This window comes from Dipodomys merriami, unplaced genomic scaffold (genome assembly GCF_024711535.1).
Source record: "Dipodomys merriami isolate MVZ:Mamm:240054 unplaced genomic scaffold, mDipMer1.0.p SCAF_8, whole genome shotgun sequence".
NCBI lineage: Eukaryota > Metazoa > Chordata > Mammalia > Rodentia > Heteromyidae > Dipodomys > Dipodomys merriami.
In genome coordinates this window covers 9,884,775-9,909,128 of record NW_027206401.1, presented here as the reverse complement: position 1 = coordinate 9,909,128, position 24,354 = coordinate 9,884,775, and the positions used below count along the sequence as shown (strand labels likewise).

General features: G+C 39.0%; 1 protein-coding gene across 2 annotated transcripts; it reads left to right on the top strand.

Moving 5' to 3' along the window:
- Positions 1-14,067: 14,067 nt before the first annotated feature.
- Vip (vasoactive intestinal peptide) lies at positions 14,068-22,697 on the top strand. Of its 2 annotated transcripts, none has more exons than XM_070010987.1 (7): positions 14,068-14,240; positions 15,519-15,633; positions 17,510-17,632; positions 18,571-18,675; positions 18,984-19,112; positions 20,220-20,301; positions 21,873-22,697. In XM_070010987.1, exons 2-6 carry the CDS (start codon positions 15,527-15,529, stop codon positions 20,263-20,265), a joined length of 510 nt encoding a protein of 169 aa, XP_069867088.1. In that variant the 5' UTR covers positions 14,068-14,240; positions 15,519-15,526; the 3' UTR covers positions 20,266-20,301; positions 21,873-22,697. The 2 variants fall into 2 exon arrangements, with proteins under 2 accessions (XP_069867088.1, XP_069867086.1); XM_070010985.1 differs by having other exon boundaries at positions 14,070-14,240; positions 18,981-19,112.
- Positions 22,698-24,354: the final 1,657 nt, after the last annotated feature.

Sequence of the window (24,354 nt, the reverse complement as noted above, 5' to 3'; positions counted from 1 at the left end):
TTTTGTGCTAATACTGACAGGAGAATGTTCTCTAGATTATGCTTCATGCTAGTGAATTTTGGAGTCTATTGTGAACTGTTGTAACCAAATGGAGCCAGTCCCATTACTTTATTTATATTATCATTTGATTCCACCCATGCGTGTTGATACTTAGTTGTAACCAAAATAACTACATAGAGGTAGAGAATAGTCTTATTTTGAGTATTCTTTCATCCTAAGTTTAAGGAGTTTTGGCAAATGCTGGACTAGGAACATAACTCAGTGGTAGAGTGCTTATAAATGGTGGAAGGCCTTAGGTTTGATCCCCGGATCATAAAAGGAAGGTGAGAGGAGGAGGAAGACAAATGGGAGAATGGTGGGGGGAGGAGGAAAAGGAAAGAGGCAGAGGAAAACTAGTTTTAGCAATTAACAGTCTATAACCATCAACAAATCACATGAATTGCTAAAATAACTTTCATCACATTTTCTGTCTTATTCTAAATTTTCTAATATCTCATAGGACATTAAAAGAACAAAGCTTCAAATATTTATGGCTTACTTGGAAAAATTTGGATGCAAAGGAAAATGGAATTGTTAAAATCATTTCTCTCTTCTTTTTCCTCCTTGATTCTACCTTTTATTTTTGTATTGTTATACCATGTTTATTTTTTTTAAAGACTTCTAGACATGGTCATACAGGGAAGGAAGGGGGATTAATGAAATGGTGGGACAAAGGACAAAGAGAAACCTATGCAACCGCAATACTCACAAGACAACATGTTGGAAATGATCTGTATAACTTGGGGGCGGGGAGTGGGGAGGTAGGGAAAGAGGGAGAAAAATGAGGGAAGGGTAACAAGTTAGACAAGAAATGTAATCACTACCTTACTTGTGTAACTTTAACCTCCTTTGCACATCACCTTAACAATAAATTATTTTTTTTTAAAGTGGATATAAAGTTAGGCCAGGAGAAATTAAGGTAAAACCAGTAATAAGGTCAGTGGCCAAATACCAAATCCTTGCATTACAAATACTTAACAACTATGGACCCCAGATTGAGCTCTTAGCTATTGAACTATGAATCTGAAGAAAGGCAAAGGAACAGATAGATCAGTCACACTGCCCATGGCGTAGATCCAAATCGTCGGTTCAAGAATGAGAAGAGCAGGTTCTGAATATAAGCCATAGCAATCACAGTTTGATTTTATCATAAAGCAGAACTATGAGATGCAATCCAGAGTCCTAAATAAATCTCCTTAGGGTAATGAAAGCAAGCAGTTTTATGACGGAGTTTTTCAGTGTAGGCAGCCATCATCGTGGAAAAAAAAATCAGCAGATATACTCCTACTGAGATAAATAGTCCCATAACCTTGAGTTAGGCAGCGTTTCAGTGAGAGATTTCTACATCAACAGTCTTTCCTAACCAGATTGAAAAGCCCTAAAGACATCATCAGATAACTTCTGAGAAGATATCGAGCAATCCTGTAAGTTGTGGATAGCATGGGTGGGTGTGGCGTATTCTCCTGAGCGACAGGGGTTGTTAGGTTTTCATCAGAAGGATTTTTCCTCAGAAAAGGTTGAGAAGGGAAGAGGCTGCACCTCCATGACGAAGATCTTTTCAAAAGCAAACTTGACGCACGCGTGTGTGATCATCGGCTTACAGAGTATGCTCGCCACCTACTTCTCAGAATGAAGGAAATTCTGTTTGTCACATTCATGAGGGCAAATGCGTACTCTTAACTATCAGCCAATGAGGACAGATTTGATCTCCTCTCATGAAAGTGAAGATGCTGATTGAGGGCTAACTGGGAGAGAAACCTCCTTCATTAGCGTTAGGGGTGAGCACCCTTGTCTTCTTAGGAAAGACGGGGATTTTCACAAGAAATGATGCAAGCTGGGTTCCAAATCGTAGTATAGAAATTCCAAATTTGTAGCCTATCACGTGTCCATAAGTTCTTATCATGGGGATTTTCAAAGTAGTTGCAAGCAAACCTATCTTAAACATTACAGAAGAAACCAAGACTTATGCCTGTCCTTTCCTGACATAACTGTAGAGAGATCAGTGAGGGATCAGCATGCCACAGAGCACAGGAGAGCCAACATTTTTGTCTTCTGAAATGAAATCTGGAAGGGTAATGGGTACTTAAACTACTTTTGCTGAAAAGCCCTGACTCCTTACTTGAACCCACAAATTAATCACTATATATATATATATATATATATACATATATATATACGTATATAATATAAGCTTGGCAACTCTTCCTCCATTTTTTTTTTTTTTTTGTCGGTCATGGGGCTTGAACTCCAGGCCTGGGCGCTGTCCCTCAGCTCTTCAGCTCAAGGCGAGCACTCTACCACTTGAGCTACAGCGCCACTTCCGGTTTTCTGGTGGTTTATTGGAGATAGGAGTCTCACGGTCTCTCCTGCCCGGGCTGGCTTTGAACCGCGATCCTCAGATCTCAGCCTCCTGAGTAGCTAGGATTACAGGCGTGAGCCACCAGCGCCCGGCTCCCTCCATTTTTATATACCTTGTTCTAAGACACTCACTTTGTAGCCATTTTAGAATCTAGAAGGGGCAGAACTTATCTAATAACATCTTTACTGGGTGGTGTGGATGGGTGGAGGTGTGGAGAGGATGGAAAACCTGCCCCCAAAGAAAGGAACAACGAAACCTCTCTAAGAAAGACCATTGACTCATTTAGGAGGCAATGAGGATTTGTTTATCTTGACTAGGTTGCTTCTCTCAGGTGGTGAAAGTGACAAGGACATTTCCAGAATCTCTCTCAAAAGCATCCACATGACTTTAATCTCTGCTCCAATGCTTTGCCTCAATCTTAAACAGCTCACTGAGGGATGCTGAATTATACCTGATGGGGAGACAGACCCTCTCCTTTCTGTGTCTTGAGTCCCTAGCCTTCATTCCCTATTACGTTTGTCCTTAGCATACAAGGTGGAAAATGTAACCCTAAAGACAGGTGCTCTCTGGTGGAAGCTTTGTTCTTCCAGTGAGAAAGCTCTGCAAATGCGCATGTCCAGAATTTCAGGAGGAAAACACTAAATCTTCAGGTAGGTCACTGAAAATGATGGTAGATAAGACCTCTCTTACTTCCATCCTTCAGTTCCTGAGTTCCTATTCTACTTATTGGCTGGCCGCATCTGATGACAAAGACAGGTCACTTGGAGACATTGTTGAGAAGAGCTTGGCATTCAGGAGGTGATGTGTGGCTCTCACTCTGCTGATCCCATATGGAAGAGAGATAATGGCGGCTGGTTCTTCTTTAGGGAATGTTCAGTTTTGTCATTTATTCCCCAGCCCTACTTTGGGGTGTCCTAGGTCTTGAACTCTGGCCTAGGATCTATCCTTGAGCTTTTGTGCTCAAGCTAGAGCTCAATCACTTAAGCCACAAAAGCTCCACTTTGGGCTTTTTGTGCTTATTTGGAGATAAGGGTCTCACAGACTTTCCTGCCTGGGTTATCTCTGAACCATGATCCTCAGATCTCAGCCTCCTACGTAGCCATTTTCCCCTTTTTAAATCTTAAGAACTACTGTGCATGTAAGCACAACTGCCAAAGATCACTGATATTTAGGCCTAGAAATGCAGGTATCATCAGAAGAATTGAATTCTTATCCCTGTCTCAAGAAAAAGGCTGAGAACAGTCCTTTTTCTGCATAGAGAAGAATAGATTCAGAATTACTTCAATAGAAAAACTAGCTATTTTCCTTTTTTTTTCCTTCATGGTGGTTCTTTGAGATACCCCAAAGCAAGTAGGACCAGAAAGAGAACTTGTATATATAAATATATATAATGCTTGATTCCCAGTCCTGATGCTGCTCAACCAGAGTCTCATTTGGTTGTAATTTGAGACAAGACCTATTTCCAAACAAATGTAAATTAGTGGCCTTAACTGCCAGCTAATATCATCAATACATATTAATCAGGCATCCATGGTAAATCTAGATATTCTAGCCGCCAGATGGCCATACGTGCCTTCCCTGGCTTCCTGTTACATCTGTTGACAGGGCACATCCTTTTGGCAGTGCTGGCACTCATTAGATAGCTTCATATCTACCCAGAAAGAGAATCCCAATCTCAGTTCTGTTTCTGGTTCTAAGTCACTACTTGCCATTTTGGGAATGGAATTGCAATGATCTTTCAAAAGCAAGTGACAGGACTAAATCATCCTGAGTTCCTTTTAGCTGCAAATGATGGTTTCATCAATCAGAAATTAGGACACTGTATTTATGGATGATATGATCTTATTCTGAAAACACCACCTCCAAGCTCCTAGAGTGAGCTGATCAATAACTTTGAGAAAGTAGCAGGACACAAAATTAACTCACAAAAATCAGTAGCTTTTTTATGTACCAACAATGAGAGGGAAGAGAGAGAGAGAGAAAGAGAGAGAGAGAGAGAGACAGAGGCAGAGAGAGACAAAGACGGAGACAGAGACAAAGAGAGAGACAGAGAAATCAGAAAAACAATTCTATTACCAATAGTCTCAAAAAAACCCAACTAGAAATAAACCTAACCAAGGAAGTGAAGGACCTCTATAGAGTTCTAATAACAAACACAGCTTGGTGCTGGCACAAAACAGGTCTGAAGACCAACAAAATAGACTGGAAGACTCAGAAACAAACCCATATACTGACATCCAACCAATATTTGACAGGGAAGCCAAACATAATGTTGGCAAAAAGACAGCCTCTTCAAAAAATGTTGTTGGGAAGACTGAAATTGAATTTCTGTCAGTTACTTTGCACCACTATCATCTCAAAATGGGTCAAAGACTGCAATGTCAGACCTGAAATCTTGAACTATTATGGGAAGGGCTGAGGGGAGAAACAGAATTTATTGGCATACGCAGGAGCTTGCTGTGTAGAGTTCCAAAGGCTCAGCAAATTGGAGGGAATCAATAAATGGGAAAACTAAAAAGTTTCTGCACAGCTAAGGACATACTTACTAAACTAAGAAGGCAGCTTACATAGTAGGAGATTTTTACCAGTTTTATATCCAACAAAGGCCTAATATGCAGAATATCCAAGGAGCTCAAGAAACTAACCTGCCCCCACCCAAATCAATAACTAATTAATAAATGGGCAAAAGAGCCAAATAAAGACATCTCATTAAAAAAAGATTAGCCAATAAACCGATGAGGAAAGACTTCACATCACTGGAAATGCCAATCAAAATAACACTGAGATTCGATCTCTTCCCAGTAAGATTGGCCAGCATCAAGAAAACAATCATCTATGAACAGCAACAAATAATGATGGTGATATAGGGGGAAAGTGACCCTATTACACTATTGGTGGGAATGTAAACTAGTATAACGACTCTGGAAGGTTATTTTGAGATTCCTTAAAATACTAAGCATAGAACTACCATAATCCAGTGATACCACTCCTGGGCATCTACCTAGAATATTGCAAGTTAGGATATGGTAAGAAAACTTGTTCATCCATATTTGTTGCTGCATTAATTATGATAGCCAGGTACTCTAATAATCCAGGTGCCCTAAAACCAATGAATGGATTAAGAAAATGTGGTACAGATCCTGGTTTGTAATTGTCTGGGTGAATGACCAGGACCAGGATACAATAAAGCCACCAGCACAACTATGTTCATTGCAGCACTATTCCCAGTGACCTTGCAGTGCATGGATGGATCAAGAAAATGTGGCATATATATATATATACACACAATGGAATTTTACTTTATCCATTAGAAAGAATGATGTTGTACCATTTGTAAAGAAATGGAAAGAACTGGAAGAAATTATGTTAAGTAGTGAAGTAAGTGAGGTACAGAAATATAAAGGATGAATTTTTTTATATGTGGAAGCTAGATATAGCATTAAACTTACAAGTAAACATGTTGGGTGGTATGGAAGTATCCACAAATGTATTAACTGAAATATGGGTAGATGCAAGGTAGAACTCAAATGGTACAATTCCTAAGAAAGGCAAAGTCAAAGTTGGGCAAAATAAAACACAGGAAGCATGTGGGGTGAGAAGAGAGAAGGGATGAAGATGAGAAGAAGGGGAGAATGAAGTTAAACATCCAATGTATATCCTACAAAATTAGGAAGAGTGAAGGAAGTGGTGGGTAGGAGAGAGATGGATGCGAAGATTGACAAAGATATATTTTATTCATAAACTGCTTTGTTAAATGCCAACTCCTTTGTACAACTACTTAAAGATAGTTTTTAAAAGACTTTAAAAAAGAGCTGGGCACTGGTGGCTCATGCCTGTAATCTTAGCTACTCAGGAGGCTGAGATGTGAGGATTGAGGTTCAAAGCCAGCCACAGGAAAGTCCGTGAGACTCTTATCTCCAATAAGCCACCAGAAAAATGGAAGTGGTGCTGTGGCTCAAATGGTAGAGCGATAGCCTTGAGCTGAAGAGCTGAGGGACAGCGCCCAGGCCAGCCCAGAGTTCAAGCCCCATGACCAACCTCCACACACACACCAAAAAAAAAATGGAATTTTACTTATCTAACAGAAAGTATAATGTGTCATTTTCAGGAAAATGGATAGGCTTAGACAACATTATGTTAACCGAAGAAGACAAGTGGAGAGACAGATGGCACATATATTCTCTTATATGTGAAAGTTAGAGCTAAAATACAAATGTACGTGATAATATACACCAGGTCGTATCATCTACACACAAACAAATTGACTAAAGGATGGTATATACCTAGGATCCAATGATATAAGTCTTTTGAATAACTAATGAACTGAACCATTAACACAATTAATTATGGAGATGCTGTAGGGAGGAATGGGCGGACGGTGGGGCTCACGAATGGAGGGAGGGAGGCTGAGCAAATATAGTCATTGAACTATATAGCTTGAGGACAGGGATGGAGGGGCAGATGGGGAGAAAGACAGGAGGGACCACATTGATCAAGATGCTTGTACTTATCACGCGACTTTAGAATGGAAGCCTCTTTGTATAACTACTTAACGTAGTCACTGTTTTTGATTCTGGTACCCCGTGTCTTGCCTGTATGTATGTTTATCTGATTTGGGGAAGGAAAAAGGAATAACAAAATGGTGAACAAGGACAAAGGGTAAACCAATGCAACAGTGATCCTCACAAGACACTAGGTTGGAGATGAACTTTACAATTTGGTGGGGGAGTTGGGGTGGGAGGAAAAGGGGGAGAAAAATGAAGGAGAGAGTAACAACGTTTGACAAGAAATGCAGTCATTACCTTACTCATGTAATGGTAACCTCTCTGTACAGCAACTTTACCACAAAATAAAATAAAGTCTAGGCTCACGCCTGTAATCCTAGCTACTCAGGAGGCTGAGATCTGAGGATTGCGGTTCAAAGCCAGCCCAGGCAGGAGAGACCGTGAGACTCCTATCTCCAATAAACCACCAGAAAAACCGGAAGTGGCGCTGTAGCTCAAGTGGTAGAGCGCTTGCCTTGAGCTGAAGAGCTGAGGGACAGCGCCCAGGCCCAGAGTTCAAGCCCCACGACCGACAAAAAAAAAAAAAGTCTAAAAACATAAATGAAAGGGCAGCACAGAAACGGAGGCCCAATAGGTGAACGAATGCATCAGTGGTACACACTAGGTTCTATGTGGGAAATGAACTGTACCACCTGTGGGTAGGGATGGGAGGGAAAATCTCAGAGAGGGAAGCAATGACATTGACCAAAAAGAAACATACACATGAGCCGACTTATGTAACTGTAACCACTCAGTATGTCACATTTATAACAACAAAAAAGGGGGAAAAAACTTCAAAAAAGCAATACATAAATAAATATTTTTTTAAAAGAAAGTAATTAGGATATTGGTCTTCAGACTGCAAAATGCAGTGAAATAATTTCAGATACAGGATATTAGTGTGGTAATTAAGGGAGGAGAAGGAGGAGGGGGAGGAGGAAGGAAAGGAGGAGGAGAGGGAGGGGGAGGAGGAGGAGGCCGCCAAGGGGGAAGAATCCATCAAATAAGCCATAGCTCTTGCTTCCTAGACAGTGAGAGTCCCTTGCCTAGGCCAGGTGCCAGGGGCTCCAAGGAGGTAGAGAGGTAGGGGATGGGTTGGGTTTGCCTCTGGCTTCCTTTGAGGTTTCCCTTCCAAGAGGCGTTAAGCTACTGCAGGGAGTCCCTGGCCAGGCTGTGGGTGGGGATTCAAGCAGAGCGTTGACCTTTTCTCTGGACAAGTCTTGGCGATCGATCCGAGCCTGCTTCTGGAAAGGACTCTGGTGGTGTCCAGGGCCTGAGTGGCCTTCAACTCTGTGTTTCAGTCACAACCTTCAAAAATCAATTGCTCAGAACTCTGACAGACCCTGCTTGGGGCTAGAAGGATCTTCCACCAAGCTTCTACAACGATTAATTTACAGATGATTCCAACTAGGAAGCCCATGTCAAAGCCAGAGGCCAGGTGGAATAGCCCAGGGGGCCATGCGGTGGACAGGGCAGCCCCGCCTCCATCTTCCATTCGTAGAGCAGAGCTCAGCGTTACCAGGACTCCGTCTCAACGTTGGTTTTCAATTAATTTAGATACTAAATAAGACGTAGGACCTTTGCTCCTCTTAGTCAAACTATGATCGCCCCAAATTCAAAGTCATTTGTAAACTAAAAGCACAGATATCCACAAGGCACACAGCATGAGGTACCAAAAATGATTTCATTGCACAGCCTGTGCTCTGATTATCATCTCCTCCGTTACCACAGAAAATAGAATCCTACTCCTGTCTGAGCGGATGCAGTATTTCTCAGCTGTAAGTATCTATCTTCTCAGAATTGCCCTCCTCCCATCCTACCTTTATTGCCCCTAAGTAGCATCTTAGCTTTCGGAAGTTGCTTGGAACTTGGGACTTGCACTGACTGGCTGAGAGGGTCAGCATCCATTTGCTCCAACAACCAATGAGGGCTGGGCTTCGGGTAGAGCCACACGTGAACACTGGACAGGTTGCCCTTGGCAGCCCCTTCCTCGCTGTAACCTCCGGGTGGCATTTGAGGTCTACCCCAACAGAGCACAGCACTCACAAATAGCTTTGCTATTTCTTGTAGCAGTGTTCATTTCAATGCACAGCATAAGAGAGCAGGGTTGGACCATCCATTCGTCAATCCACACACAAATCCCCACCAATGGGGAACAACACAACTAGAGTACATATACATACTCTCTTCACTCGCTTTCACCTTATAATGTCCTAGCCATTGACCCAATAAGATGATAAGAAACCTGGAAAACACATTCCAACTTTTCTAGATAAAAACAATTAAAACAAACAGCTCTGATTACTCAGCATTCCATTACTAATAACAAGAGATTCAACTTGGTGGGAGCTTTGTTCCTTGTAGTCTATGGCTGTCCTCTCCTTAGAGTACTCCTGGACTCACCCCGAGAAGAAGGGGAAGGGGCTCGTGGAGGGGACTTGCTCTCGCTTTCAAAGCCTGGAGGACCCTCAGTCCATCGCCCTCATCACTCCCCGCCCCCACGCCCCTTCTCTGATAACCATCACTGTGCCCTCATCTTCCTGCAATCAACGATTTGGGATTCCACACTTCCATGAGTTCCTGTGGCATTGTCTTTCTGTTCCTGGCTTATGTCACTGAACACAACAGCTTCCCTTTCCATCCATTTCTGCCAAAACATTGAAGAAAACATACATTTAAAAAATTAACAGAAAATGATAACTTAAAAAATAAGGATGACTTAAGGATAACTTAAAAAATAAACTAAAAAGAAATAAGTAAATGCCCAGGACTTGCTCTTGTGGACCAGGTTTCAAAACCAAAACCAACCCCCCCCCAAAAAAAAACCCACAAAGTAGTTTATGAATACAGTGCATCTTGATCAATGTCACCTATTTTGATTAAAAAAATTTTAAGAGTATGTATGCATATACTTTATATTAATTCTAAGTAAATATTAATTATATTAATAAATCAACCTTATATAATCATACTAATAAAAGGAATATGCATGATTTTATTAAATAATTACTATAATTACACGAATATTAGTCATGATTATTATAAATAATATATTCTTTAAATGTGTTTTAAAATTCCTTTTATACACAATACAAATATTGTAAATATACATATATGATATAGAGATATACTCAAATATGTATCAGATATGTGTATACTTAGTATGCAGAGCATATTATGTATTATATGCATTTTATATAATTGTAGTTATCCATAACTATACATAGCTTATTATGTATACTGTATCACATTGATTGATTGTGTAAAGTTACGGACACACACAGGTAGATACACAAAAAGCATGTATTTCCCAGTGCAATGTAGCTATGGAAACCGATAGGATCTGTTCATATTAAGGCCAATTCTTATGATTATCTTTCCAAACAGGAAGCTCTAGAGCAGAAACTGGCAGAGGTATGTTAGTCCAGAGCACAGGAGTGGCGGTCTCTGGGTGCGCAGGGCCTTGCGCGGTGCTGGCTGCAGCTCCACTGTCTCGCCAGGCGCACAGGGCGCTGCGGAGCGCACCGGGCCAGCCTCTCCGAGTCTCCTGAGCGCAGTCGTGCGCGCTCACGGCTACCCGGCCTCCGACTCCCACGTGTCACAGCTACTCCTCATTTCTCAACTACTTCAACATACAGATGGCGTGTTCCCTTGAGAGCCATGCACGCAGTGGGCACAGTGCCACCTCCAAGACGGACAGAGGCACGCTCAGGGCTGGCGGTGAATTAGGCAGCCCAAGCCTGTGCACTCTCTTTCATTCACATACACACACACACACACACACACACACACACACACACACACACACAAATGCACACACACACCCCTGTGTGCACAGCTGAGATGCATCCTCCCGACCAGCAATAAGGACCCCAGCCCCACAATCTCTCCCTCTCGCTCTCTCTTTTTTTTCTCTCTCTCTCTCATTTAAACACACACATACACACACACACACACACACACATCTGTGTGCACAACTGAGACCATCCTCCCTGCCAGCCCTTAGCAGTTAGAACACAAAGATGACTCCAAATTTCTGCATAAGCCTCAACTCTTCCATCTCACCTTTCTACACGAGTACATTTGGGCTGAGAATGTGGGTTCTCTGACCCCGACATTGACTCTGTTGGTGGAACGAAGGGAGGAGGAGATGTGACTGTTTTTGCGGCCCTGTCTGGCATGTTAGCAGCAGCCGCGCCACAGCTGTAGCTGCGGAACCTCCGTTCCTGCTGGAAAGCCTCCTCCCACATCACGATTAGAAGGCGCAGCCTCCACCCACTTAACTACCCACCACTTGAGTGACTGGGGTGGGGCTGGGAAGGTGGCTCAGTGGTAGAGTATGAGGCCCTGGGTTCAATACCTCAGCACCACATAAGCAGAAAAAGCCAGACGTGGTGCTGTGGCTCAAGTAGTAGAGCACTAGCCTTGAGCTGAAGAGCTGAGGGACAGCGCCCAGGCCGAGTTCAGGCCCTACAACTGGCAAATAAACAAAAAAACAAAAACTTGAGTGACTGGGGAAATTTACTTAGACACTCTGGGCATCAGTTTGCCTAAATTTGTAGATAAAGCTTTTTGTTTGCTTGTTTATAGATTTCTTTTCCCAGTGAAGATGAGAGAGAGTTCTTGTTACAAACAATGCTTTGCTGAGAAACTGGAGGAGATAAAATTGTGTTGGAGGTGTGGGAAAATTCCAGAAAGATGTGTGAAGTAGGAATTAAGCAGATTTCAACAATAAACTCACAGTTGTATTTATTGAGTCTTATGGTAATTCAGTATTTTGGATAAATTCAACTATAGTCTTTTGTTTTTAAATTATTTTCTGGAAGCTTCCCCCCAAGTCAGTCAATCTATCTATCTATCTATCTATCTATCTATCTATCTATCTATCTATCTATCTATCTATCTATCTATCTATCTATCTATCTATCTATCTATCTATCTATCTATCTGTCTGTCTGTCTGTCTGTCTGTCTGTCTGTCTGTCTGTCTATCTATCTATCTATCTATCTATCTATCTATCTATCTATCTATCTATCTACCTATCTATCTATTTTTTGTCAGTCATGGGGCTTGAACTCTGGGCCTGGGTGCTGTCCCTGAGCTCTTTAGCTGAAGGAGAGAGTTCTACCACTTGAGCCACAGCACCACTTCCTGTTTTCTGGTGGTCAATTGGCAATAAGAGTCTCACAGACTTTCCTGCCTGGGCTGGCTTTTCTCTATGATCCTCAGATCTTAGCCTCCTGAGTAGCTAGGATTACAGGCGTGAGCCACCAGTGCCCAGCTAGTCTCTATTTCTTTGAAAAAAGAAATACAATTCCATAAAAGCTGTGAATTAAGATTTAGATCCTGAAGGTGGTGCTATAATTCCATTTTGAAATGGTTCTGCTTTCCTTGTTCAACTTGTGCCAAAAAATGGAGGTCTTTGATATGTTTTGTTTTTATTCAGAGGTAATAGAATTGAACTATTTTGCGTCTTTACTTTTGTGTTTTATTATTATAATGGTAGAAATTGTCTTTGCTATCAGAGAAATCTACAACAGTCACTCTTGGTGAATGCTTAATGCTTGCTTAGACCAAGTTATAATCAACTTTTATGTCTTTTTTTTTTTTCTTCCGGCTTCCCTTTCAGCATTGATTTGTCTGTGGCTTATAATCAGCTTACGTTGCTGTTGCTGTTCTTAAACAAAATTGCTGCTCTGAGAATTGGGTGGCAAAGAGCTCAGGGGAAACAATTCCATATGAGGACCATTTCAACCTTTAGTTTGTAATAATCAGTTAAAAAAAAAGATTTCCTGGAATTAAGCCACAGGAACTCTGGCTTAAGTCAGAGCTGTCAACTCGGGAACAAATTTCCAGACATTTTAAAATTTAATTCATTTAATTTTTCTTGTAACTGGATTAGAAAATATGATTAAGTGCAGCAAGATATTCTTTTACTGGATCAGTCTAACTCTGAAAGCAGCAAATAGATCCTAAAATCTTAAAGTAGAAAAAAGGAAGAAGGCTTTGGAGCTGTGTTCCCTTTAGGAATGAATGTATTTTAGAAAATAGGAGAATACACATGCCAGATTTTTTTAAATAAATAAATAAAAGGAAGGATAGCATTTTGCCTTGTTTCCTATGAAGTTCTTCAGATATCTGCATTTTTATCGTAAATCCTAGTTGAATGTGTGCTAGGATATAGTGAGTTAAAAACCCACAAATAGAAATAAACTATCAAAGTGCTGTTTGAATGTTTTTCAAGTAATTCTTTGAAGCAAACTATCTGCAAAGTGATTGAGTCAGGAATGTTTGAACAAACACTGATGTGGATGTGTGTATTGGAGTGGGGATGGGAAATTTGAAATAATTCAATGTAAAATAAGAATAATTTTTAAAGAGGAAGACAATCACAGTCCCTGGGGGGCACGCTGGCCAAAATCATTTTAGGACCCTTTAATATTGTGTATGTTAAATGAATTGGTAATTACATTTTATACACACATGAAATAGCAATACTGTGATTGTTTTATACAAGATTGTTCATATTATACTATCTCAGAGAAAATCTTTGAATCTTTGCTGAACCTTTTTCCCCTAGGATTAGCTTTACATAAAGGAAGTGTATTGACAAGAAATGTGAACATTTATTTCTAGTAGCTTTTAAAATTCGGATAGATTTCAGGAAAGGCTAAGTCAGGTCTACATCAGTAGTACAAAAGAAAAAAGAATAGAATGGGAGAACTGATGCTTTGTAATAAAGGAGAATACCACACCCTGAGCATTGTGAACAGGATTTTTTGTTTTGCTTTCCATCTCTGCTTCTGTATGCAGTCCTTACTTTTCAGAAGCAGTCCTACAGCCCTACCTTTCACATGACAACTATTCCCTAAATTCACTGCAACTAATTCACTATTAAGGCATTTCATACTAATTCGATACCTCTGTTTTAAAAGTGGTTTTCCTCTTTTTATCTTACATCTCAAAGTTACTCACTATCAATTTCTATAAATCAGACATGACGACAATTTAATATGAACTTCAAGACCTATTCATCCCATGAGATTACGACTGTGACGTCTTTCAGGGAGCTTTGTGATTGCTCAGCCCTAAACGCCAGTCCTATAAAACGAGGGACGTTGAAATGCTGGTCAGGGTGGACTGCAGAGCCAAAGCTGCCAAGAGCAGCCAACCCTTAGCTAGTACCAGGGGCTGAGCACTGGTGGAGCCAGTCCAGGCCTCGCAGGACTTCAGCACCCAGGACAGCTCTCCAACACTCCTCAGAAGACAAGACTCTTCAGAACACCATACTTAGCAAGGTAGGTAGAAACTTTTCCTTTCTCCTTTTTCTTTTCCTGCATCTGGAACTTTTCTCAGAAGATATTGAATTTTCTTCCCTCTTGAAAAGAATTGTACAGTGTTCCTCTTTTGCAATAGCAAAAGATAACTTTCTCTAGTCACCTGGTAAGAATAGAAATGTATCAATTTCTTTCATAGAAATGGGTTTTCTGACTGATTATGGTTGTAAGATTCTTTATCTTGCTGACTCCTTTACTAAGTCTGATATTTTTTAAAAAAAATTAACAAACTTAAGTAGATTTTGTTTGCTTGTGTAGAGGTTTTTGATCGAAGGACCTGGAATATTTGTAAAGTTCTCAACTTATTTTAAAGAACTATTTTATGTGCTGATTAAGTGAAACTAGAAAAATTGTTTCTTCCTCATTTAAATCTAAGGGATTAAAGAAAAAACTTAAGGAATTAAGTTTCAAATGCTTTCACTTCTACAGGCAACATAACAAAAAGAAGGAAAACACCTGCTTTTTAAAAAAAAATCTAGAAACAATTTAGAAATGAAATGTGCTAAGTGGAGTAAATGTGAGAAACACAAGCTTTGTTTTTTAAGTATGTGTTTTTCTGACTACAGTGCAATTTGTTGCTGTGACAGGTGCTGTTCAGTGATTTGGGGGTATTCATTTTCATTCTTAATTGAGTTAAGTTGTTTTAACCCAGGCTTAAGGAAAAAAGTTCCCAGTACTACTGAAGGAATGAAAAAGAAATATTCCTGAAAAATCATTTTTATGCTGATGTGTATCCACATATCAGATTCATACTCACATCCACTTGACTACACATTCATGTATACATAATTTACCAAAGTAGCAAAGTAATTAAATAGCTACCCAAATTTTATGGCAATCAGACACTACATTTAAAGTTAAAAAATCATTTCTTGAAGCTATTATCATTACCCAAAAAGATAATAAACTTGGATGCCACAGTTCTTATAGAAATACTATCTCCCAAATGATTTCCAGGACAACTGAAGCATGACATCCAATATTCACTCGGGTCAAGTACGTGTCTGGCAAGCGAGGGCAGCAGACAATAAGGATCCTAATTTTTACACAAACATCTGCCACTAGGAAAAATGTTGATGGGGAAGTCTCTCTATCTATTGGAGTTGAGCTTTTTCTTGAATATGAGCTTTTTCTTGAATATGAAAGTTATTCTTCCTCACTCAGAAATGCTAGATGTTTAGAATTGCACTGCTGGTGACACATGAGTTTGGAAAAGCTAACATGCTTCTCTCTGTGAAGGCGCAGGGATGGAGGCCAGAAGCAAACCCCAGTTCCTGGTGCTCCTGACACTTTTCAGTGTCCTCTTCTCTCAGACATTGGCCTGGCCCCTTTTTGGACCGCCTTCTGCTCTGAGGTAAGTTTACCTGAAGGGAAATAGATTCATGTCAACTAAGAAAATCATACATTAGAACTATATTAGCTTACTTTTTCCTTCTAGTTTACAAAGATGGTTGACTTCCAGTCAGCTACTTGAACATTCCCTGGGCTAAATGGGAACTTCCTATGTGTTTTGTTTTGGACACTGAAAGTTTTTAAATGATGTATTATTTATTTCAGTCTTTTTATGACTGTATTGAGCAAGTCATTTTTCCAACATTAAAGCAACTTGACTCATCCAATCCTATAATTAACCTTGAAGGCATGAGAGACAGAATTAGTGTTTATTTTTGAAAGACAAGCAGATCCCATTCTCAAACATGGTAGAAGGGATATTGGCTTTCATTCAAATCAGTATTAAATAAGTAATTATTTTTTTGCACTCTAGTTTCAGTTCAGTTTCTGGTAGGAAAATATGTCATTTTGGTTCATTTTTAAGACCAGTCAATAAATGGTCATGAGATAATAGTTTATTCGAGAAATATGTATAAGTTTATGTTGGTCAGAAATCGAGCTAGGAAAAAATCACATTTTCAGTATCAAAAATTGAGTGTTCCTTGGTATACAAAATATACACTCCCTTTGAATGTGCTTGTTAGGAATCAGAAATCCTTAGTTTTACTGTTTGTTGTGTCTTTCTAATTCATAGAACATACCACAGCTCTAAGAGACATTTACTGCAGTAGAATAGATGTGTGTTAAACAAGTATACAGTAAATCAAAACTACATGAGTTTGAGTTTTCCTTCCAGTTTACAAACAACACTCTAGCTAAGGGCAAATGATCATTTCTTTGCTTATTTGCCCATTCCTGTTTCTTTGCTCAACAGGATGAGTGGTTGCTCAGCTGTTGGCATTCGCTGTGAAGTTTGTTTAAAGCCAGCTTCTATTTCACCTTCACAATGAAAGGGAACCATTTCTCTCTGCATGGGTGCATCACAGCACACAAACAATCACACGAAGGCTGAAGGCTGCTTTCACTGTCAGGCCTCACCTCTACCATTGCCACACAAGAACCTCAAAAGCTGACCAATAGCTAAGAGTCCTTGCAAGTTCACCCTACTACTGAACATAGGCACATGTATAATTTTAAAAGTGTGCCTTACTAAAGATGTACATGCATCTACATCAGGGTTATATGTTCGATAGAGATAGATGGATAGATAGACAGACAGACAATTATTAGTCTTGCAATATAGCATAGTTTATCCCTTATTAAAGTTGTATTAATATATAAGATTAGAAGCCAGAAGGCTCACAAAAATTTACTCGTTTTGAGTACCTACTCATAAATGGGCAGATTCTTTGGATTTTTATCAACACAGAGAAATACATTATGTCTAGTAAAACTTACAAGCAAAGCTTAGGATTTTAGAGGGAAGAAAAGCAGTTATTACTCAACTCTTGAAAGGTATTTTGGACAATTGATATGAAATATCACCACATACATGAATCACTGTCGGGTTTTACACTGAATTGTCAATTATTTCCAAATTATTACTTTGAATAAAAATCTACCTGCCTATTAAGTTTGACTTTACAAAGTGAATATTTTCTTATTGGAGTGAATTATACAAGAAAGTATATTTATCTAATGCTTTGATAAGACTAAGTTAGTAGCATTTGTGTTTGGTATATGTATCTTTTAAGAGCTGATAGAATCTACTCTATGAGAATATAAAAACTTTACTTTTGATATTTTCATTAACCATAGAGGCCATTATCCAATTCTTACATTGTAGAGGAGTGATATTTCCCATGGTGTTGGGTATCTTATTTCAAATCGTTAAAAACCATGAGTACCAGCTTCTGAGAAAGAAGTGAATTGTACTTCCACTGTGCTCCTTCTTGTAGGGCGGAAGACAGAGTCCAATTTGAAGGAGGAAATGAGCCTGACCAAGTTTCATTAAAAGCAGATGCTGACATCTTGCAAAATGCATTGGCTGAAAATGACACACCTTATTATGATGTGTCCAGGTGGGTTTGTTTTTACTGCTCTATTTCATTTAGAACATATATTTTGGAGATATACAAGGGCTAGTTTCATCTCACCACAGAGATAGTACTGGATCACAACAACACTCTATTTCTCTATTTTATGGCTCTGTTCAAGATGTTTTATATCACCTGTAACAGCTATGTGAGATTTTCGTGTAGAAAGTTTATATCCAGCTATAATGAACACATGGTTTATCTACATTCTATTGCATATCATTTTGACATCACTGATTGGGACAATTCTGATAAAACTATAGAATGTATTATTTCCTGATGAAAGAGGAACTGAGGAAACAGATCCACCTTTATGTAAACAAAAGGTGTCTAATAGTTACTGCTGTTTATTCATAGAAATGCTTGCCGAGAATAACTTTTCAATATAGATCAAATACTCTAAGCACAAAGTATAAATGATTTCTTATTTTCTTGGAAAAGCAGTGAATAGGCTCTAAAATCTTCTTTGTCTTAAAAGATTTTTTTCCTATAAGTATTTTGGTAGAAAAAAATAACAAACTATATACTACATTTCTTCATTTGTGACAGTCAACATATTTTTTTCATTATCTGTACCTCCATTTGGGTAGCAGAAAAAGACACCATGGATATATGAAAACTATATACTTACACCACCATTTTATAGAAATGAATTTAAAAGAATCCTCTAGGGCATAGTAAGGAAAACTAGTTCTAAATAACTTGTTTCTTTAATTTTTCAAAGCCCCAGGCTAGAGATTCAAAATATATGCAGATACAAGTGACTAGAAACTGTCCTTCGTTAGAGTATTAGAAAACTTTGCTTTCCACAATATTTTAATGGGCAGCTTTCATAAGAAGCTGATTTTTTGTTACTGTGTAAGCTCGTGTAATATTCTAGAAAACTATTTACAAATAGAATTGTCTTTCCTTCCTTGTTTTAGGAACACCAGACATGCTGATGGAGTTTTCACCAGTGACTTCAGCAGACTCCTTGGTCAACTTTCTGCTAAAAAGTACCTTGAATCCCTTATTGGAAAACGAGTTAGGTAAAGAGAATTCATTGCTTTTATCAGCTACATTATCATTGCTCAATCTACAAATTGTATCTTCCTGATTGATAAGTTATTCATCCTTTTTAAAATCAGTACCTCTTTGATCATGTTTGTTTTACTGTGGATGAAGGAAATACAGTTTGTTCATTGACACCAGACACATGCATATATAAGTACTGTTCATTTACAACTCCATGAGTGAATTCCAATAGACTCTATAGAAAATGGCCTGGAACATCTTGGTGTATTTGCCATTTCCTGTTAAAGCCTTTGGTTTCTGTTTTTCTCACATTTCTTAGCAGTACTATCTCAGAAGACCCTGCACTAATCAAACGACACTCGGATGCTGTATTCACTGACAACTACACCCGTCTTAGAAAACAAATGGCTGTGAAGAAATACTTGAACTCAATTCTGAATGGAAAGAGGAGGTAAAGACAGAGAAGTTTCAATGAGGAAATGACAAGTAGTCTTCAAAAGCTACATAAGGAGGCCTCTGTCTGCCTGCCTTTCTGTCTCACATATGTGTGCACCCATGTGCGCATACACACACACATGCACACACACACTCCTTGTTTACATGAGGTGGTCATTCTCAGCTGTGGGCTAATTAGGTGACCTTGAACAATTTTTCAGATACTGATGCCTGGCCGTTAACCTAGGGAAGTTGCCAGGAGTCAGTACCTATGAGGGTAAGATCTAGAGATTGGTAGCTGTTTAGGACTCTACTCCAGTTGATGCTGTTGTGCATCAGAGTTAAAATGATGGCTCCTTTAACTCTGGGAACACGTTATCAAAACTGTTGATTTTAAAAAGCATATAAATGGGCTTTTAGCAATTTAGAAATGTGTGCAGATTCCTTCAGATGCTTATCAAATTTAATCATAAAGTATTTTGTATATTTAAATTCCATACATAAGCAAACATAGACACCCCCCCCCCCCCCCCGTCAAGTGCAGGAAGTAATCTTTTTTGTTTGTTTGTTTGTTTTTGTTTTCTGTTGGTTGTGGGGCTTGAAGTCTGGGCCTGAGCGCTGTCCCTCAGCTCTTCAGCTCAAGGCTAGCTCTCTACCACTTGAGCTACAGTGTCACTTCTGGTTTTCTGGTGGTTTATTGGAGATAAGAGTTTCACGGACTTTCCTGCCTGGGCTGGCTTTGAATCACAATCCTCAGATCTCAGCCTCCTGAGTAGCTAAGATTACAGGCGTGAGCCACCGGCACCCAACTATCTTTTTTATTTATTTATTTATTTTTACTTTTTTTTGCACATGCTGAATATTATGGATAATTCTGTTTGTGTAAGATCAGACAAGATTCTTCTTTACTCATTAAAAGACATTAATTTAATAATTTTAGATATGAAGGCTGAGGCACAAATCCATGGGTAATAAATACTCTCAGAGATGATTGTTTTAGAACACAAACAATAGCCAGGACAGAGCAAGAAGAATCACCTAGACATTATGTGGTCACAGCTCTTCTGGAGCCTTTCTCCGGTGACAGTGTTAACATGCGCCGTTTCCTCTTTCTGATCTGCAGCACTGAGGGAGAATCTCCTGACTTCCCTGAAGAGCTAGAAAAATGATGAAAAAGCTTTCTGGCCCAATGCTAAGGATTAGTGGTGAGTGTATCTTTTACTGTATTCCTTCAGCTATCAGCAGAATGTACACGTAGGGAGGAGTCACTTGGTGAGAAACCTCACAGGACTAAATAGTGTTTCTACCCTGAGCCTCATCTATGGGCGCCTCTACCCGAAGTGGGCCAAACCCAGCAAACAACTAAAAACGACTCTCACAATGTTCCATCACATAAAAGAGACAACTTGCCATGAGCAGTTTGGTATTAGACTGGTATTTCTAGTTTTTCAGCTTCATTCCTGTCCTTGTATTGAGATGAAAAACAGAGAAGTCTGATTCACACTCAGGAGAAAACCTAGCTTTCCTTTGGGGAACTGTACTAGGCTGCTTTTATTAACTTAACAGTTAATCCTATGATTGTCTGTTAGCTCTTCATTTAATTTAAGTGTGGGGAAATATCACCAAATTATAGAGTGGCTCGTGATCCTAAAACACCAAGACACTCTGGGTCTAATTGCTTTCCTTGAAATACGGTGAACATATTGCAATGAAAGTCACACATTGAGCTGTGAATTGTATTTAAGCACTAAAATCCCAGTAGCATTAACTGTAAATATGTTCTGAATGGAGAAAGCATGCACAGATTTTTGTATTGCAAAGTGCTGGGCTGGCTATCAAAATTACTTCATATAACCATAGATACAAAATACATTGCCCCAAGATTATGGAAACACTGTTTACATTACCTCATGCAAATCTGTTTATAAAACTTGACAATGCATCGCCAGATTAATGGCTAGCATTTTTTTTTCTCTGAAAGGCTATGATGGCTTCTGTTACAACTACTTAAACCCTCTTATTGCAGCACACAACAGCCACAGATAATACATAAAATGAATGGGAGTGGCTGGTTCCAATAAAACTTTATTTATAAAACTTGAAACGGAAGGTATTTCAGTTCTCACTAGGGTATGGAGATAAATCTCATGTGCAGGCTCAAGTTAATTTGTCATCTCATCTCAGTTCCTAGTATGGTTATCCAAGGTTTTCAGAAGTCACAAGGTATCTGAACGTTATTTGTTCCATTAGTTACTTTTGTCCACTGACTACCCTTCTTCTCTAAGAGAGGTGTGGAGTGAGGAACTATCTCCTCCAACAATACTTTATTACTTGTAGACATTTGAGAGTCCTCTGCTTAAAGGTGAAAGCCAATTACATCCAACTGCTTGAAAAAATATGAATATTAAGAAGCCTTCTCTACCAAATTAAGAAAGATGTTAAGCAGACTTTGTAAAATGTGAGATCCCATCTTTGTTTCTTGGGGAAAAGTGGCTTCGGACAGGTTCTTTGAGCAGGAAACCCTGTGGGTTAGCTACTTGTGAAAAGTGTAAATACATAATTATTGATGACCAGTTAGAGAGCCCTTTCACATTCCAGTTCCTTTGTGACAATCAGTCTTCTAGAAGGTGCTCTCTTGATCCTGGTAGCCATCATCCCTTGTCAGTAAAAGACAAAGACAAAAAGATGTTTACCAAACAGGTTGACAAGTGAGTGAAACTAAGATGCTGTAAATACAACTATTTTGTGCATAAAGCACTATTTTTTTCTTTTTCAGAATTCTTGAAGGAAAACATCAATAGACAAAGTCGTCACATTTTGAGTTCTACATAAGTAATTCAAGAAAACAACTTCAATAGCAAAACCAAAAGAAATACATTGTGTTGTGAATGTTGTGATTTCTTTCATTCTGATGTGATCATTGTGATGTTTACATTGTAAATATTATTTGAGAGTTGTAAAGTTTGTCTTTAGCTCATGAAAGACCTGTAATTTCATATGCTATATATTCTTTCTAACGAAAATGTATTGAATTATTAATAGATACTAGGTTAGTTCCACTTATCTGATGCTATTTGGAAGTGTAGCAATAGAAAAAAATTGATGCATTTATTTATAGAGCATAGTTAGCTCTTCAGAGTAGAAAAGATAATCAGAGTGTCTAAATTTTAATGATTGTTAAAACAACTTTAAATATGTGAGAGAATATTAAGGAAATAAAAACATGCTTCAAAACAATTCCCAGAAAAACATATAATTTCCACATTTATGGCAACTGTCTCTCAAATGGGATTTAAGATTTCTTAAATTAGGATCTCTGTTCATCAGATGATTTCTTCTGACCTTATGTCTTATTAAGGGAGAATGACCTTGTGTACTATGACCTTGGACTCTCCCTTATGCTTGTGCTAAGTATGTGAAAAAAAAGTAATCTGAATAAAACACTTGTTTTTTAGTAATTTTTTCCCCCATAAGCCCTCAGAATGATGTTTGGTCCTAACAGCTTCCTTCCGTGACAGTACGTTTGGAGATATGACTTTTTCCAAAGGGATTGTAAGAAATTAACATGGAAAATAAAGACCTTTGATTATCATTGCAGATACTTCTGAGGTTTTTGGTTCTTTTGAATGATTCTGTTGTAATTTAGTCCTAAAGTTCTAAGTACTGCACAGTTTTGCGTTTGAAGGAGGACTGTGTTTAGTAAGTCCTAAAATAGCAATGACTTAAATAATCAAGAAAGGTTTCTTCCTCACATAGACCCTAAGAAAATATCAAAATTTGGCCTGATGTTACTGGAAGTCCTAGGAAATTACATCTTTCCCACCCACCTCTTATCCTCATGGCCCACATTCACAGCTAAGGTTCCAACCATTATATTGAAATTCCAGGCATCCATGAAGGAAAGAGCATGGAAAAGGGCAAAAATACATACTGGTTCTCTTTGAACTCATCATCTTATACCAACATCTCCTTAACTGCAACATTCTACAAAAGCCAAGGTTATTTGTAGGAGCAGCTGGGAAATTTAGTTGTTCCCCCACAGACATACCTCCTGGACCATGTACTTTACCAGTATACAAGAATGGAAGAGTTAGATTTATGTCATTTTTTTAAACTCTCACCAAAAATGTTTAAAGAAATAACAAACATCCTAATCATTAATAAAGCAGCATTATCTCCCAAGTAAGATTGATATTCCATTCTGAAAAGTATTAAGACCTGACCTCCTAACGGTTGAAAGTGCTTTGGCTTTTCTTTTGAATGAGATAGAAAGCCTTGAAAGGATTTTCACCAGTGGCTTCCTCAAGGAGGACTGGTGGACTGATACAGTAAATGGGTCAAAGAAAACAGAAAGGGGAGCGGGATTCTAGCTGTGACTATAAACAACTTCAGGGGTATTTTCCTATTCAGGAGGCAAAAGGAAGACATAGTGCACATGGAAAATACATATGCATGGTTTGGTATGCGACCATATTTCATTTTCTGTTGCTATGCCACAACTGCAGACTAAGTTGTAAGGAATGAAAGTTGGCCTGGATTGCAGGTTTGGAGAGTGACATCTGGTAAGGGTTGTCCTGAGGCATTGTGGCATGGTGGGTGACATAAGCATCTGGACTAGACTGGTGTCAACGAAGAAGGCAAGAAAGGACAGTAATAGCTCTCAAAAAGGTGGAGAGCAAGTAATGAAGGTCAGACTCACAAAAATATCCTGTACTGAGGTAACACGCCACTCCCTAAACAACCATCTTAGCCTACTCTTGAGGACAGAGCCCTTGGGACCTAAAGTTGAGATCTCACCTCCTCAGATTATTACAATGGCAATTGAATTCTAATATCAGCTCTGAAGGGTCACCCGAAAGAACCCACACGCTGAAGGATGAATTCTAACAAAGGGCAAGTTGGTGATGCCAAAGGAAAAACTAACTTTCATTTTCATCATCACCTAAGAATAAAAAGGAAGTGGAAGATAAATAAATAGACCCTGACTGGGCCCAAGTACCTGCATAGTAACAGCACAGTGAGGGGCAAAGGACTATTGTGGGATGCATCTTCTAACGACACCTACAGCTGAGTAGAGGCAAGAGGTAAGGAAGGCAAACATTTGTGGAAGAATTTGCTAGCTTAGCAAGCAAGAAGGAGGAAAACAGTTTTCACATTTGAAGAGTTCTGTTTTGAATGAGATGGGTTAGAAATATGGATCACAATAAAACATTTGGGATTAGTTTTGGAAAGTTTAGTGAAAATTAGGCCTGTTTTTT